Source organism: Pyrgilauda ruficollis, unplaced genomic scaffold, assembly GCF_017590135.1.
Source record: "Pyrgilauda ruficollis isolate IOZ18807 unplaced genomic scaffold, ASM1759013v1 scaffold54, whole genome shotgun sequence".
Lineage (NCBI taxonomy): Eukaryota > Metazoa > Chordata > Aves > Passeriformes > Passeridae > Pyrgilauda > Pyrgilauda ruficollis.
In genome coordinates, this window is record NW_024527044.1 from 4,833,839 (window position 1) to 4,850,368 (window position 16,530).

General features: G+C 44.9%; 2 protein-coding genes and 1 pseudogene across 2 annotated transcripts; all 3 read left to right on the forward strand.

The window, feature by feature from the left end:
• Positions 1 to 744: 744 nt before the first annotated feature.
• LOC121360766 (taste receptor type 2 member 7-like) lies at positions 745 to 5,044 on the forward strand. The gene is given in 4 exon segments (XM_041480841.1): positions 745 to 767; positions 2,663 to 3,075; positions 4,693 to 4,862; positions 4,865 to 5,044. Coding segments are annotated over 4 exon segments (786 nt in total).
• Positions 5,045 to 11,127: 6,083 nt separating this feature from the next.
• Positions 11,128 to 12,081, forward strand: LOC121360825 (taste receptor type 2 member 9-like). The gene has a single exon (XM_041480927.1). The coding sequence runs from the start codon at positions 11,128 to 11,130 to the stop codon at positions 12,079 to 12,081; it is 954 nt and encodes a 317-aa protein (XP_041336861.1).
• Positions 12,082 to 12,524: 443 nt separating this feature from the next.
• On the forward strand, positions 12,525 to 16,078 carry LOC121360767 (annotated as a pseudogene).
• Positions 16,079 to 16,530: the final 452 nt, after the last annotated feature.

The window sequence follows — 16,530 nt, forward strand, 5'->3', positions numbered from 1 at the left end:
CCTCCTGGATGGCACCTGATGGCATTGCTCTTATCAGCTACCTAAGTCCATTTGGAGGAACATTGCAGAGAGGAATGTGGTAACTTCATGTCTTCAGTGCAGCTGGTGAAAGACCCACCCAGGCTTCACATAACAACTTCTCCCTCTGGCCCAAAGTTGCTGACTCCTTCCCCTGTGTTTGTTACCTGTCAGCATTATCATCTTGACTGCACAGGAGAAAAGCCACACTCTTAAGCAGAATTATTCCAGGTTTATAGCACTCCAGTGCCATTAGAATTTGGCCCAGTGCTGGTTTCAATTAATAATTAACACCACATTGTAAAGATTAGATGTAAGAGAGATATGATTATGAATCCCCTGACAGTGTCTTTCCTCAGATGATCCCACCCCAAATCTGATGCTCCGTGCACAACCTGCCACTCTCTGCCTCCAGAGCAGTCACTTAGTAATCCTTGGCCTTCCAGGTGGGTTTCACAGATCACAAACTCTTGTCCTGAATCTTGCTATCTTCTTTCTCAGGGACATGGGTCAGGAAGGGCTCTAGAAATCCCTAGTTTGCTGTGCATCAGTATTCCCACAGATCCCATATGCCCTGGAGTGCTTGAGTGCCCTTAGCTTAGGCATGGAATCCTGCTCCTCCATTTCACATCTGAAATTGCAAATCATGGATGTGAGGATGTTCACTTCTATGTTCAGCAATTAGGTAGAAAAGGGCTTGTGCCATGACACCACTACCCAAGTGTCATGGCACAAGGCAGAGAGCTTGAGTAAGTAGGTTTTGAGTAGGAAATGGGTCTGTCCTAGAAAGAAGTCAGTCCTTCAAGCTAAGCAACATATTTTTCTCTAAACAAAACAAAGTAGGAATCTATTCAAAAGAGATAACACAGCAGAGGAAAAAGTACAGAGATCTTTTCTTGTTTAGAGAAGAAGGACCTCAGAACACTAATCCTTCACCTATCATAAATGAATGTTCTTCAACACTTTCTTTTAGGAAGGATTGTTGCTGACACCTAACCTGAACAGGACATACTACTAGCAAAATAAGCATGTCTCAAGATACAGCATGTCAAGACTGTTTTCAGAGGCAAGCAAAGAGAGTCCAAACACAGCACCAAGGCCATACTTCCAGATGTTTTGCAGTGGATGTGAGAAAGGAAGCAAAAAAAATGAAGCAAAAGCAGAGCTGTCTGAAAACCACTTGGTTTTTAGTACCCTTAACTTTAAAATAACTCAAGAACCTAAAGCAGATGTCTGACAATAAGTCATTCTGAAGGCACACATTTGTTTTCATAGATACATATAGGGGGTCTCTTGGATGCCTTTTAGGCACAGCGCTGTGCTCTAAGGTCTCCCTGGAACCTTCTCTTCTCCAGGCTGAACAGCCCCAGCTCTCAGCCTGTCTCCATAGCAGAGGGACTCCAGCACCAGTTTCATTTTGTCCTCCCTGGAGGGCAGTGCATGCACATTATTCCATTGGCTGCAGTTCTGTGAAAAACTTGGTGATGGGAAAAGCTGCTGCTCTTCCACTCTGGGAAGTACAGCAGGTCTCTTACAGCCTTTTGGTCTCTTACTCCACATTGCATGAAGTGCCCAAAAATACTGTGCATCAGTATTCCCAGACCCAAGGGCAGATCCAACCTGGATTCCTAGACACAGGCACTACCTGGTGTCACTAAATGCAGATAATACCTTTTGTTAATCTGGTTGTATTGATTTTAACTCCACTACAACACAGAAAAACTCAGACACAGAAATGTGCCTGAAATTTATGTCCTTCGTAAAAGCAAGAACAAAAACAAGTGTCTCCTGAGCTGGAAAAAATGTCATATCAAAGTGGCACCAACCACATTTTTAATAAAAAAATTACCCATCACCTTCCCAATTTTTAGGTAAGTCTGTTTACCATTGCAGGGCTTGAAATCAACACAAGATTGAACTTGTCAAATGCCTCCAGGTTAACACCTTCAGCATTCAGATCTGAAATACACAGCAGAGGATAACAACAGCAGTTGCTCTGATTTTAAAGTATCATAAATACCTATAATTCTAGATAGAAAAAATGAATAAGTGTACATTAAAAATAGGAGCCTATATAAAAATATCAGCCTGGATGAAAGAGCAGAAGGCAATTAGCAGAATACCCTGTAGTGGAGTAATTTTGGCAAAGGTCATAGAGAGATAATCTTTCATTAAATACACCGAGAGTGGTGAGACAAACAGGCTTTTGGACATTCAAGGCATTGTTCAGGTACCACTGGAAAATTTTATTGCATGTTATAATGTAATCTCAAATGTTGTCAACTTGGAGCACAGGACCACTGAAACAAGATTGAGGACAGATAGAAAATTGATTTTATAAGCAATTTACTATTTATTTTTAGACTTGCACAATTGAAAACTTACAATAGTGTCTAAAATCAGATTGCAAAAAAGATAAAACAAATATAAAATCTTGAACTACATTACATAGAAAATATCTATATATACTCTTGGCCTGTACTGAGCTCAGACTGGTAGAAAGAGAAAGGACACAAAGAATTGAGCAGATCAATATGAAAGTTTTTCACAATACAATTCCCTGACTGAATTACTCATCTCAATGCCCTGGCAATGCTTTACACAGGGCAAACCCCACTCTGAGCGAGAATCATTGGTGACAAAGAGACAGAAGAACCCAGATCCTGAAGCCTGTATCCCACTTCTTTTCAATAATTTATCCCAAATTCCTTCATGTTCACCCCACAGTTCAACTAATTGCAACATTTCAAACCACTTTTAATTATTCCAACTTGTGGGTCTCAGCCTGTCTTTGTGGTTTCTACTGCATAAAAATTGCCAGTTTCAGGAACAGCTTCTTCATCTACCTGAAGGGAAAAATTGACAGGATGGTGCCCTGGATCTTGTTGGGGTCAGAGATCTTAGCCTTGGCTATGGGCATCGTTGTCTATGACCTCATTGAAACTGTGCAGTGGGAAAACCACACTTTCACCAGCCAAGAAAATTTCTGGGAAGCAAGAATCAAAATGGATAAACATTTCTTCTCCTCTTATTTTCTTGCTGGATTTGGATATGCTGCTTCATTCTTGGTTGTCATCTTTTCTGCTGTTTGCCTTCTCTTCTCTCTCTGGAGTCACAAGCGCAGGATGCAGACTAATAAAATAAATTCATTTTCCTAATTTCAAACACATGTTGTCCATGACAGTAGCTAGTGAGTGATCTCCCTCCCTTTATATCAAACCATACATTTTTGCATACTTTTTTTTAACCCCTGCCCTTCCTGTGGGTGAGAGAGGGCAGATCGTAAGCAGCTCTGCTGGACACATCTCCCCTGTGAAGGTCTTAGAACATACAGGAACAGCCACATACATATCCCTTCTTCCTCTGCTGCTGCTCATGCACTTCAACCGTTAACGTGGCAGTCCTGATCCCTTTCACAGGAAAGCCCTGGCAGATCCATCTTATTTCACACATGCAATAAAATTTCATGCCCCACAACCTCATATGCCACAAGACTCAGCAGGGAAAACCCAGCACCTACAGATGGTACCACACAAAACACCACAGCCCCAGGGAACCACGCTGCAGATCCCTTCTTCCATTTCTGTGAAACCCCTGAGAATGTGACAGCCAGCACAGAATCCCTGTCCTGTGCACCAGCTCCACTCAGCTGGCTCTGGAGGGGACAGGGTGTCCATCAGCACAGCCACCCTGCACAACCCATGGGGACAGATGCAGGATGTGCCCAGCCTGGAGAAGCTGACACATGAAAGGTGTCAGAAGTCAATGGCAGTGGCTGCCCAGGGCTGGCACGATATGGAAAACTGCTCTGGGTCTCACTCCAAGTGTCTATGAAGTACAAAAAAAACACAATTAAGAAGATGTGATATGAATATTCATGTAACATAGTGCTGGCTCTTATATCCCATAGAAAACATGGCTATCATGATTTGGAAGAGAGAAAATCCTGGTGGCTCATTTCCTGTAGCCATAGAGCTCCTGGTTGGGGTTTCAATTTTCCTGCTTCCACCACAGCATCAGATGAGATCTCCTTGCTTACTGTGGTCCTGATGTGCAAGGCCAAATGGGACAGGTCCTGGACTAACTCAAAGTGCACGGGCAGTCCATGCCCTACAGAGCTTAACACAACTTGCCTGGGAAAAACCTCACATCTATCAGGGTCTAAATTCATTTGGAAACTTGAGGGCACTGCAGTGTGGGGGGAACTCAGTATGGTGCCATCTTTAAAAGCCTTCACTTTCCCAAGCAGATGAGTTCGGAACCTGTTGGTGGATAGAATTTTCTCATGGATATATGTCTTTCTCTCAGAAATTTCCCCCTACTGCCTTCTGGTACATCCCGTACTTCAAATACTTGATAGTGCTTATAGCTATTTTAATTGTTCTAATTTGTGGTTTTCTGCCTGTCTTTGTGCTTTTTATTGCATAAAAATTGCCAATTTCAGGAATAGGCTCTTCATCTACCTGAAAGTAAAAATTGACAGGATGGTGCCATGGCTTCTATTGGGGACAGTGATCTTCTCCCTGATTATTGGAATTCTCGTCTACAACATTATTGATAAAGCTGTCTGTAAAAACCTGAATTTCACCTGCCAAGAAATACTTTGGCAAGCATGTATCGGAATAGAGGAACATTTTTTCTCTCTTTATTTTCTCACTGGTTTTTTATATACCACTTCATTCATGGCAGTTATCTTTTCTGCTGTTTTCCTTCTCTTTTCTCTCTGGAGACACAAGCGCAGGATGCAGACAAACTCCATGAAGGACCTCAGCATGGATGCCCACATCAGAGCCATGAAATCTATCCTCTCCTTCTTAACAATGTACAGCATCAACTTTGTGTGTTTTTGATCTTGACTCTAATTTATTCCATGAAGCACCAAAATCTCGTGATATTACTTGGTTACGTAATTCAACATGCTTATCCAGGTGTTCATTCCCTTATTCTCATTTTCAGCAATCCCAAGCTGGAAAAGACACTGCTTAGGATTCTCTGCTGTCTGATGCGCAAGTTTTGCATGAGGTAGAAACTGTAACGAATGCTGGAGCTCATGCAAAATATCTTCAGAGAAAACAAGTTCAATTCATTTTCATTGAAACTCTCTAGGCAGTATAGATTGTAGAGAAGTTCAGCTTAGACATAAATAATATACATTTCAAACTCTTTAATATTAGTACGAGGTAAACGAATTTAAATTTCCATTTAATTAAAACAGCTCTTGGAATTAAATTATTGTCAGTAGCAAAGTCATTTATCCCTTGTACAGGCGCTGGATGCAAAAGAACAGTAATCACACTGCAAGCCTGCCTCGAACAATTGGATTTTCACAGATTGAATAGACTGAATGAAACAACAGCTTTATCTCTATTTTGGTTTACCTTTCCTTCTGCTGTGGCCCTGTGCTGTGTGATCTGTTGTGGGCTGTGTCACAGTCTGGCAGTGGCTGATAGCTCTGTGTGAAGACGCTGAGCCCTGGCACTCACCAGAGGTGGTCACTGACCCACAAACAGCGAGGCAGGAACGGCCCCGGGGAGCTCAGGGGGTGCAGAGCCCCCTTCCCACTGCAGCCCTGCGTGTTCCCTGTGCCCCACTGCCTGCAAGGACAGCATTGCCTGCTCTGTGGGACTGCTCTCCTGGCCTGACCTGGAGATGAGACTGGCTTTTCCCAGTGCACTCTGGCACCGTTACAGCCCCAGGAAGGTGGGTTTTGTGCAAGGTGCAGTGTGGAAGGAAGCCATAGCTTCATCTCGCAGTGACCCACAGGCAGATGTACGGGGTGCCTGGGCCAGGAGCTGCAGCTGGGGGCCTGGGGGGTCTCAATCAGGTGAGGTCAAGGCTGTCCCATGCTGGGAATAGCCAACTCCAGGCACTCCAATGGATCCAGCACTGGACACCACTCATCTCATCAGTGACCATTGTGGCTCCTCTGGGAAAAGAGAAGTTCTAAAGGACTGCAGGCCATGGGAGGAGCCATGCTGAAGCAGTGAAGGACACAACTTTTTATGAACTGACTACAACCCCCACTCCCTGTCCTCCTGTGCTCCTGAGGAGAGGAGGTGATAGAGAATCTCTGAATGAGTTAAATTGAGCCTGAGATTTTTGGGGAGTGAAGATAAAATATTCTAGTTTTGTGCATGTTCTACATCATCCTACTCTGTGTTCAGGAGGCAATAAATTAAACTGATTTTCCCTGTGTCAAGTCTGTTTTGTCTGTGAGAATAATGGGTGAGTGATTCCCCTGTCTTTATCTTGACTCATGAGCAGTTCCATCTTATTTGCCACCCCTGTCCTACTCCAGAGTGAGAGTGAAGGAGTGACTGAGCAGAGGGCTCTAGGAGCTGCCCACAGTCAACTCACCATGACAGGGCCTGCAAATGTGAAATAGTTCCAGTGTGGAAGAATACATTCAGTGCAGACAGCTCAGGGAGCAGCTGCAATGGGAGGGGGCTGCAGGTTGTGGGGAAGTGCTGGCAATCCCAAGCACAGTGCCAAGCCTTGCAAGCCAAAGGGCACAGGGACCTGTTGCACCAGCCAGGTGACTGGACACTTAAGGCACTCCAATCATCCTGGGCATGGACAGGAAGGACACAAAATCCCAGGGATCCAATTGTTTGGGTCAGCTCCTCAGAGGCACCCAGCCTGAGATGCTTCTGTGTTACTGTGCCATGATTAAAGTGCTTTAAAGCTCCAGGGGCCTGAGACTCTACTATGGGAAACCCAGTGCAAGGCTGGTGAGGAAACCTGGTCTGGCTCTGAGCGTGCTGTGTGCAGGGAGTGGAGTGGGGCAGCTGCCCACAGTGAAGGGGCTTTGGTCCCCGCAGTGACAGTCTCTGGTGGTGGGGCATGACTGTCAGAGGCCTCCTGGGTGGTGAGACAGGAAAGCTTCCTTCACACCAGGAGAAACAGAGCAGAATCTGAACTGCTCCTTTATTTCTCCAGCTCACGCTCAGAGGGTCATTTTACCTCACTCCCAGTGCCAGGTGTGCATTTCTCATCTCACCTTCAAAAAGCTTCCTTCCTGCTTCTGAACTGAGAGATACAACCATTTAGGCCACCGCAACCTCTCAACCACTGCAGTAGCACTTTTTCCAAAGACCACACATTGTAGCAGGCTGCCTCACCAAACTACCCAACTCTCCTTCAACAGCAACTGCCCAGAAACAAGCAAACAAATAATTAATGCTACTTTGCAACACACCAATCCACCTTCTGGAGCTAGGAAGCATTTGGAGTTGAATCAATATTTCTATAACAAGTTCATGACACCTGGCCTGAGGAGATTTCATTCTGTTTTCCAGGACTGTATCCTGAAACAATTGTGGCCTTCTGCGCATTGAAGTCCAGAAATGGATGGAACATGTCCCAGCAGTGAGGACTCAGGAATATTGTGAGAAACAGTCCTGAAGAACAGGGCCAAGGAAGGGAGGGGATAGGTTGCTCCATGTGCTGGAGAAAGAATTCTCCTGCAGCCTGTGAAGAGGACCATGGTGAGGCAACTGTGCCCTGCAGCCCATGGAGGTCTGTGGTGGAGAGGCACATGCAGCCCCAGGAGAACCCCACAGCACAACAGGTGGGGTGGGTGTATCCTCAAGGATGGCAGCCCATGCAGAGGCCACGCTGGAATCAGCTCATGCTGAAGGACTGCAGCCCAAGGGAGGGACCATTGCTAGAGCAGGGGAAAAGTGCGAGGCAAGAGTGGAGGAGACAACCTGTTATGAACTGACTGCAACCCCCATTCCCCATCCCTCTGCACTGATGCAGGGGAAAGATGTAGAGAACCTGGGAAAGAGGAGACAAATTGATCCGAGGAAGAAGGGGAAGGTGGAGGCAGCAGGTCCTAAATTTCTGTTAGTTTTTTATCCATCTACAGTATTTCCAACAGTCAATAAATAACTTGATTTTGTTCTTCTCAAGACTCTTCTGTCCATGACAGTAACTGGTAAATAATCTCCCTGCCATTATCACCATCCATGGGATTTTCCAGCCTGTTTTTCACCCCTGCCGTACCTGTAGGTGAGAGCGAAGGAGCAGCTGGGTGGGAATTAGACAGCTGCCCAAGGTCAATCCTCCAGAGCAGGTGAAACACGAAATAGCCCCAGCAAGAAAACAGCAGAACCCAAACTGATCATTTCTGTCATCAGCTCAGGCCCAGACGCAGATCATAAGCAGTTCTGCTGGACACATCTCCCCTGTGAAAGGCCTTGAAAGAACAGGAACAGCCACACCTCCCTTCTTTCCATGCTGATGCTCATGCACTTCATCCTCTAACCTGAAACCTAAAAGTTGATTTCACAAGAAGACCCTGGAAGATCCATCCATTCCCTACATGCAGTGCAACATCCACCCCTCACAACCTCACATGCCACAAGATTCGGTAGGCAAAAACCCAGCACCTTGCAGATGTTACCACACAAAACACCACAGCCCCAGGGAACCACGCTGCAGATTCCCTCTTCCATTTCTGTGAAACCCCTGAGAATGTGACAGCCAGCACAGAATCCCAGTCCTGTGCACCAGCCCCACTCAGCTGGCTCTGGAGGGGACAGGGTGTCCATCAGCACAGCCACCCTGCACAGCCCATGGGGACAGATGCAGGATGTGCCCAGCCTGGAGAAGCTGACACATGAAAGGTGTCAGAAGTCAATGGGAATGGCTGCCAGGTCTGGCACGATATGGAAAACTGCTCTGGGCCACATCCACAAGGCTTTATGATTGCCAAAAATAATGCAATTAGGAGGATGTGATATGAATATTCATGTAACATTCTGCTGGCACTTATATACCACAGAAAACATGGCTATCATCATTTGGAAGAGAGAAAATCGGAACCCTGGCACAGGGACGTTTCCCTATTTTTCCCCTTTTCCTCCATATGATCCAATTTCAACTTTGAAAAAGTACCAGCTTTCCTTTCTTGGCTCCCATCACCTGCCCCACTATGGGGCCATACACTTATTCTTATGGTAATTCCAATGCAATAACAAATTTGGATTTCGATGCTTGTGAAGCCCCGAAATAAACTCCACGTTTCCAGCATTGAGGTTGTATGTTGCAGCATCCAGACTCTCAAACTGAAAAGGACACTGAGTCCCTTGACAATTCTCTCCTGACCACAGCCAGGGCACTGCATGTTCATCACACCTTTTCCAGTTCTGTTTTCTATATTTAAATAAATTAAATTCATTTTCCGGATGTCAAACACATATTGTCCATGACAGTAACTGGTGAGTGATCTCCCTGCCATTACTTTGAACCCTGAGTGTTTCCAGCCTGTTTTTAACCCCTGCCGTTCCTGCGGGTGAGAGAGAAGGAACAGCTCAGAGGAGTTCTGGCTTCTCCCTGGGGTCAACCCATCACAGCAGGTGAAACACAAAATAGTGCCAGCATTTACAAAATTCACCTGAATTGGTCACTTCTACCAGCAGCTCAGGTGCAGAGGCAGATCGTAAGCAGCTCTGCTGGACACATCACCCCTGTGAACGGCCTAGAAACAACAGGGAGAGCCACATATCCCTTCTTCCTCTGCTGCTATTCATGCACTTCATCCTCTAACCTGCCAATCCTGACAGATTTTACAGGAAAGCCCTGGAAGATCCATATTGTTTCCTACATGCTGTGCAACATCTACTCCTCACAACCTCACATGCCACAAGAATCAGTAGGCAAAACCCAGCACCTACAGATGTTACTACACAAAACACCACAGCCCAAGGGAACCACGCTGCAGATCCCTTCTTCCATTTCTGTGAAACCCCTGAGAATGTGACAGCCAGCACAGAATCCCTGTCCTGTGCACCAGCTCCACTCAGCTGGCTCTGGAGGGGACAGGGTGTCCATCAGCACAGCCACCCTGCACAACCCATGGGGACAGATGCAGGATGTGCCCAGCCTGGAGAAGCTGACACATGAAAGGTGTCAGAAGTCAATGGCAGTGGCTGCCCAGGGCTGGCACAGTATGGAAAACTGCTCTGGGTCACATTCCAAGTGTTTATGAAGTACAAAAATATCACAATTAGGAGGATGTGATATCAGTATTCATGTAACACACTGCTGGCACTTTTAACCCACAGAAAACATGGATGTCATGATTTGGAAGAGAGAAAATCATGGTGGCTCCTTTCCTGTAACCACAGATCTCTTGGTTGGGGTTTCATTTTCCCTGCTTCCAACACAGCATCAGATGAGATCTCCTTGGTTACTGTGGTCCTGATGTGCACGGCTGAATGTGACAGGTCCTGGACTAATCCAAAATGCATGGGCATTCCATGCCCTACAGAGCTTAACACAACTTGCCTGGGAAAAACCTCACAGCTTTAACGCTCTAAAATCATATGGAAGCTTTAGGGCACTGCAGGGTGGGGGAAACTCAGCATGGTACCATCTTTAAAAGCCTTCACTTTCCCAAGCTGATGAGATCAGAACCCTGGCACAGGGACATTTCCCCATTTTTACCCTTTTCCACCATATCCTCAAAATTGTACTTATAAAAAAATCCAGCCTTATTTTCTGCACCTTGCATTGCCTTTCCCATTATGTCTCACATGACTTATTCTTAAGCTAATGCCATTGGAAAAACAAACACGGATTTCAGTGTCTGTGAAGGATCAAAATAAACTCCACTTTTCCAGCATCTGGGTTGAACTTTACAGCACCCAGACTCTGAGACTAAAAAGGACATTGAATGCCTGCACCTGCTGAGCACAGCCAGCTCTGATGATCATAGGCAAAGAAGGGACAGAAGAACCCAGATCCTGAAGCCTGACACTGATCAAACAGGGATCACTCTCAAAAACACAAAACTCTCCACCACACAAAAACATCTCCACTGTTTCTGGCACCCAGTACAGCCTCACCTGAACCAACATTCAAATAGTCAAGAGTGACTTTGGCCCCGGGTAAGGGGATACCCAGCACATTTACATCCCTGCACCTGCCCTGCTGCCCAGAGCAGCACCACCAAAATCCCCCCACCAGCAGCAGCAGCAGCAGCAGCTCTATAAAGCTGCTCTTGCCATCCCTGACACTCCACCAACAGCAGCCACTGACCTGCCTCAGGCTCTGCTGCCACAGCCCCCTTGGCCAGCACAGCTCTGCTCCCCAGCTCACACCATGGAAGCTTGTCACCCTCCACAGCAATCCAATGTCACTTCATATGGGGCCACAACTGTGGCCATCATCACCCTGGAGGTGTTTGCTGGCATGTGGATAAATGCTTTCATCGTTTGTGTGCTTTGCATTGCCTGGGTCAAAAAGAAAACCCTGAACTCTAATGAGAAGATCTTGCTGCTGCTGGCATGCTCCAGGATTTCCTATTTGTGCTTCACATGGATATACCGCTTCCTTTCAATGATTTATCCCAATTTCCTTCATGTTCAAACCACACGTCAACTACTTAGAGCTTTTGCAAACTTTTTTAATTCTTCCAGCTTGTGGGTCTCAGCCTGTCTTTGTGGTTTCTACTGCATAAAAATTGCCAGTTTCAGGAACAGGCTCTTCAACTACCTGAAAGTAAAAATTGACAGGATGGTGCCCTGGATCTTGTTGGGGTCAGAGATTTTAGCCTTGGCTATCAGCATCATTATCTCTGATCTCAGTGAAAGTCTACAGGGGAACAATCTCACTTCCACCTACCAAGAAAATTTTTGGGAAGTAACTTTCAGAAGGGATAAACATCTTCTCCCAACTTTTTTTCTTGCTGGCCTTGTATATGCTGCTTCATTCACGGTTGTCATCTTTTCTGCTGTTTTCCTTCTCTTTTCTCTCTGGAGACACAAGCGCAGGATGCAGACAAACTCCATGAAGGACCTCAGCATGGATGCCCACATCAGAGCCATGAAATCTATCCTCTCCTTCTTAGTCATGTACAGCATCAACTTTGTATGTTTGATCTTGACAATAATTTATGCCACAAAGAAAGAAAATATCATGACACTCCTCATATTGATGTATTTGTGTGCTTTTCCAGGTGTTCATTCCCTTATTCTCATTTTCAGCAATCCCAAGCTGGAAAAGGCACTGATGAAGATTCTCTCCTGGGTGAAGTGTGAGTTTTCCATGAAGTAGGATCTGTGATAAAAGCTGGAACTCAAGAAAAATGTTGCTCTTTCACTGTAAAATACAAGTAATTTAATTTCTGATGCAGCTCTCTATGCAGTGTAGATGATACTGGTGTTCACTCTTCAACATCCAAGTTAAAAAAAAAAAATTTCATTCATATATATTGAGCTATATTCATTATAATCATAAATAAATTTATCTAAATCTTTTATGTATCTTTCTGTTATTGACAAAGTCAATTAGCGCCGCAGCCCCTATTTGACTTGGCCCTGTGCTGCTGTGGGGGAAGAGATGGAGGAGCTGGGGATGGAGGAGTGAAGTTGAGCCTGGGATGAAAGGGGTGTGGAGGCAGTGAGATCAAGTATTCTATTTCTTCCTCATTATCTAGATCTATTTTCAATATTTCAATAAACTAAATTCATTTCACTGATGTCAAATACATTTCGTCCATGACAGTAACAGGTGAGTGATCTCCCTGCCATTACTTTGAACCCTGAGTGTTTCCATCATGTTTTTCACCCCTGCCCTTCTTGTGGGTGAGAGAGAAGGATCAGCTTGGTGGAGTTCTGGCTTCTCCCTGGGGTCAACCCATCACAGCAGGTGAAACACAAAATAGTGCCAGCATTTACAAAAATCACCTGAATTGATCACTTCTACCAGCAGCTCAGGTCCAGAGGCAGATCATAAGCAGCTCTGCTGGACACATCTCCCTTGTGAAAGGTTTTGGAAGGACAGGCACAGCCACATATCCCTTCTTCCTCTGCTGATGCTCATGTATTTCATCCTTTAACCTGACAGTCCTGACAGCTTTCACAGGAAAGCCCTGGAAGATCCATCTTGTTTCCTACATGCTGTGCAACATCATCCCTTACAACCTTACATGCCACAAGATGCAGCAATTAGAAGGATGTGATATGAATATTCACGTAACACACTGCTGGCACTTTTGACGCACAGAAAACATGGCTGTTTGGAAGAGAGAAAAACCTGGTGCCTCATTTCCTATAGCCATAGAGCTCCTGGTTGGGGTTTCAATTTTCCTGCTTCCAACACAGCATCAGATGAGATCTCCTTGCTTACTGTGGTCCTGATGTGCACGGCTGAATGTGACAGGTCCTGGACTAATTCAAAGTGCATGGGCAGTCCATGCCCTACAGAGCTTAACACAACTTGCCTGGGAAAAACCTCACAGCTTTAACGCTCTAAAATCATATGGAAGCTTTAGGGCACTGCAGGGTGGGGGGAACTCAGCATGGCGCCATCTTTAAAAGCCTTCACTTCCCCAAGCAGATGAGATCAGAACCCTGGCACATGGAGTTGTCCCCATTTTTACCCTTTTCCTCCATCCGATCCAAATTAAACTTTTTAAAAATACCAGCTTTACTTTCTTGGCTTCCATCACCTGCCCCACTATGGGGCTCTTCACTTATGCTTATGGCAATTCCACTGGCAAAGGAAACACCAATTTCAATGCCTGTGAAGTACCAAAATAAACTCAATTTTTCCAGCATCTGGATTGAATGTCGCAGGACCCAGACTCGGAGACTAAAAAGGACACTGAGTCCCCTCACCTGCTGAGCACAGCCAGGGCTCTGCATGTTCATCATAGGCAAAGAAGGGACAGAAGAACCCAGATCCTGAAGCCTGACACTGATCAAACAGGGATCACTCTCAAAATCACAACACTCTCCACCACACAAAAACATCTCCGCTGTTTGTGACACCCAGCACAGCCCCACCTGAACAAACATTCAAATAGTCAAGAGTGACTCTGGCTCCGGGTAAGGGGATACCCAGCACATTTACATCCCTGCACCTGCCCTGCTGCCCAGAGCAGCGCCACCAAAATCCCCCCAGCAGCAGCAGCAGCAGCAGCAGCTCTATAAAGCTGCTCTTGCCATCCCTGACACTCCACCAACAGCAGCCACTGACCTGCCTCAGGCTCTGCTGCCACAGCCCCCTTGGCCAGCACAGCTCTGCTCCCCAGCTCACACCATGGAAGCTTGTCACCCTCCACAGCAATCCAATGTTACTTCATATGGGACCATGGCTTTGGCCATCATCACTATCTTGGTTTGAAAAGACGGGTGTCTTCTAAGGAAGGCAGGAGCCTCCCTTGAAATGGAATACGTAAACCCCTTCCCTCCAAATTATTATAATTTTGAAGTTAAGAGGCTCTAAGAAAAAGATAGGGGAATACTAATTACAGTTCTTTACTAGGAAAATTTAAAATACCAATAGAATTGTACAAACAAAAGCTACTCACAGTCAGAATACGACCTGACACGCTTTGGGTCAGGGTGTTGGTAATAGTCCGATTCAATGGTGGCTGCAGCCCTCCTGCAGCGACAGCTGTGGTTCTGTTGAAGCAGTGATCCTGTAGAAGGGTGGAGTTTTCCCGTGAAGGTCCAGTGGTGCTGTAGATGGGTATGATCTTCCTCTCGGAACCCCGTGGGAAAAGGCTACCTCTAGTGCTCCATACGTAAACCCCTTCCCTCCAAATTATTATAATTTTGAAGTTAAGAGGCTCTAAGAAAAAGATAGGGGAATACTAATTACAGTTCTTTACTAGGAAAATTTAAAATACCAATAGAATTGTACAAACAAAAGCTACTCACAGTCAGAATACGACCTGACACGCTTTGGGTCAGGGTGTTGGTAATAGTCCGATTCAATGGTGGCTGCAGCCCTCCTGCAGCGACAGCTGTGGTTCTGTTGAAGCAGTGATCCTGTAGAAGGGTGGAGTTTTCCCGTGAAGGTCCAGTGGTGCTGTACATGGGTATGATCTTCCTCTCGGAACCCCGTGGGAAAAGGCTACCTCTAGTGCTCCAAATCTCAGATTCCATCCAGGTAGGAATGCTTGGCTCCTCCTTCTGGGTGGAGCATCTCCCAATAGGATGATGTAATTTCATCAGTCATGCAGTGACACTCAATAGCCCATTAACAGTAGAGATCACCCCTGAGGGAGAATTGGTCTTGGAAGAGATAAAGAAAACTGTCCCATCTCGTTTTAACAGGTGGCCCAATTAAGAGAAGAAAACTGCACCACCTCTAACAGATGGCAATAGAATATACACTCCCAGTTACACCTCACAACCTAAGACAATCGCCCTCCAGGCATTTACTGGATCAGTGCTTTCCTTGTTTCTGTGCTTTGCATTGGCTGGGTCAAAAAGAAAACTCTGAACTCTAATGAGATCTTGCTGCTATTGGGATGCTGCAGGTTTTGATATTTATGAATCTCATGGGTATATTCTTTTCTTTTAATAATACATCCCTATTACTTTTGTGTTCCTCTCCTACATGAATCGCTTGCAGTTTTTCAAAGCTTTTTTGATTGTTCAAACGTATGAGTTTCAGCCAGTCTTTGCATGTTTTTTATTGTATAAAAATTGTCAATTTCAGGAACAGCTTCTTCATTTATGCAGAAGTAAAAACTGACAAGATTGTGCCATGGCTCACGTTGAATCTGTGCTTTTGGCCTTTATTTTCAGCATTCTTGTCTACCACCTCTCTTATGAAACACAGTGTAACAATCACAATGACAGTAGTCAAGGATATTATCTGAAACACATTATCAGACTGGATGAACCTTTACTGCCTATATATATATATTTTTTTTTACATAGGATTTGTGCTTTCCACTTCATTAACAGCAGTTGTCTTTCCTGCTGTTTTCCTTCTCTTTTCTCTCTGGAGACACAAATGCAAGATGCATACAAACTCCATGAAGACCCTCAGCATGGATGCCCACATCAAAGCCATGAAATCTATTCTCTCCTTCTTAGTAATGCACAGCATCAACTTTATATTTTTTATTTTGACACTAATTTATGCAAGGAAGGAAGAAAATCATGTGGCTTTTCTTATTTTTGCATTTCTGTATGCTTTTCCAGGTGTTCATTCCCTTATTTTGATTTTCAGCAATCCTAGACTGGAAAAGACACTGATAAGGATTCTATCCTGTGTCAAGTGCAAGGATTGCATGAGGCAGGAACTGTAATAAAAGATGGAGCCCACACAAAATCTTGATATTTCATTATAAGACAAAAGTCAGTTTATCTGTAATGGAAATCTCCAGGTAGATGATACAGATGTTCTCTCTTTACTGCTGAAGTTAAGAAAAAAATCTTTCCAATTCTTTGAAACAAATAAGTATGACTTAGATTATTGGTAGCAGCTCATTTAGGTAATTCAGGTAATTCATTTTGGTAATTCTCTGAGTTCAATTCTTGTCAATAACAAAATCATCTAGATCTGGTACATGGGCTGGATGCAAAGGGACAACAAGAGTACTGCAAACCTTCCTCAAGCACTTTGGCATTTGCTGATTGAAAAATGACTGTACTCACATCAGGTTTATTTGTGTTTGGGTTTACATTTCTTTCTGCTGTGTCTCTGTTTTTTGCAATATTATCACTTGCAACATTTGGGGTGGTGGGTGCAACTTGAAAG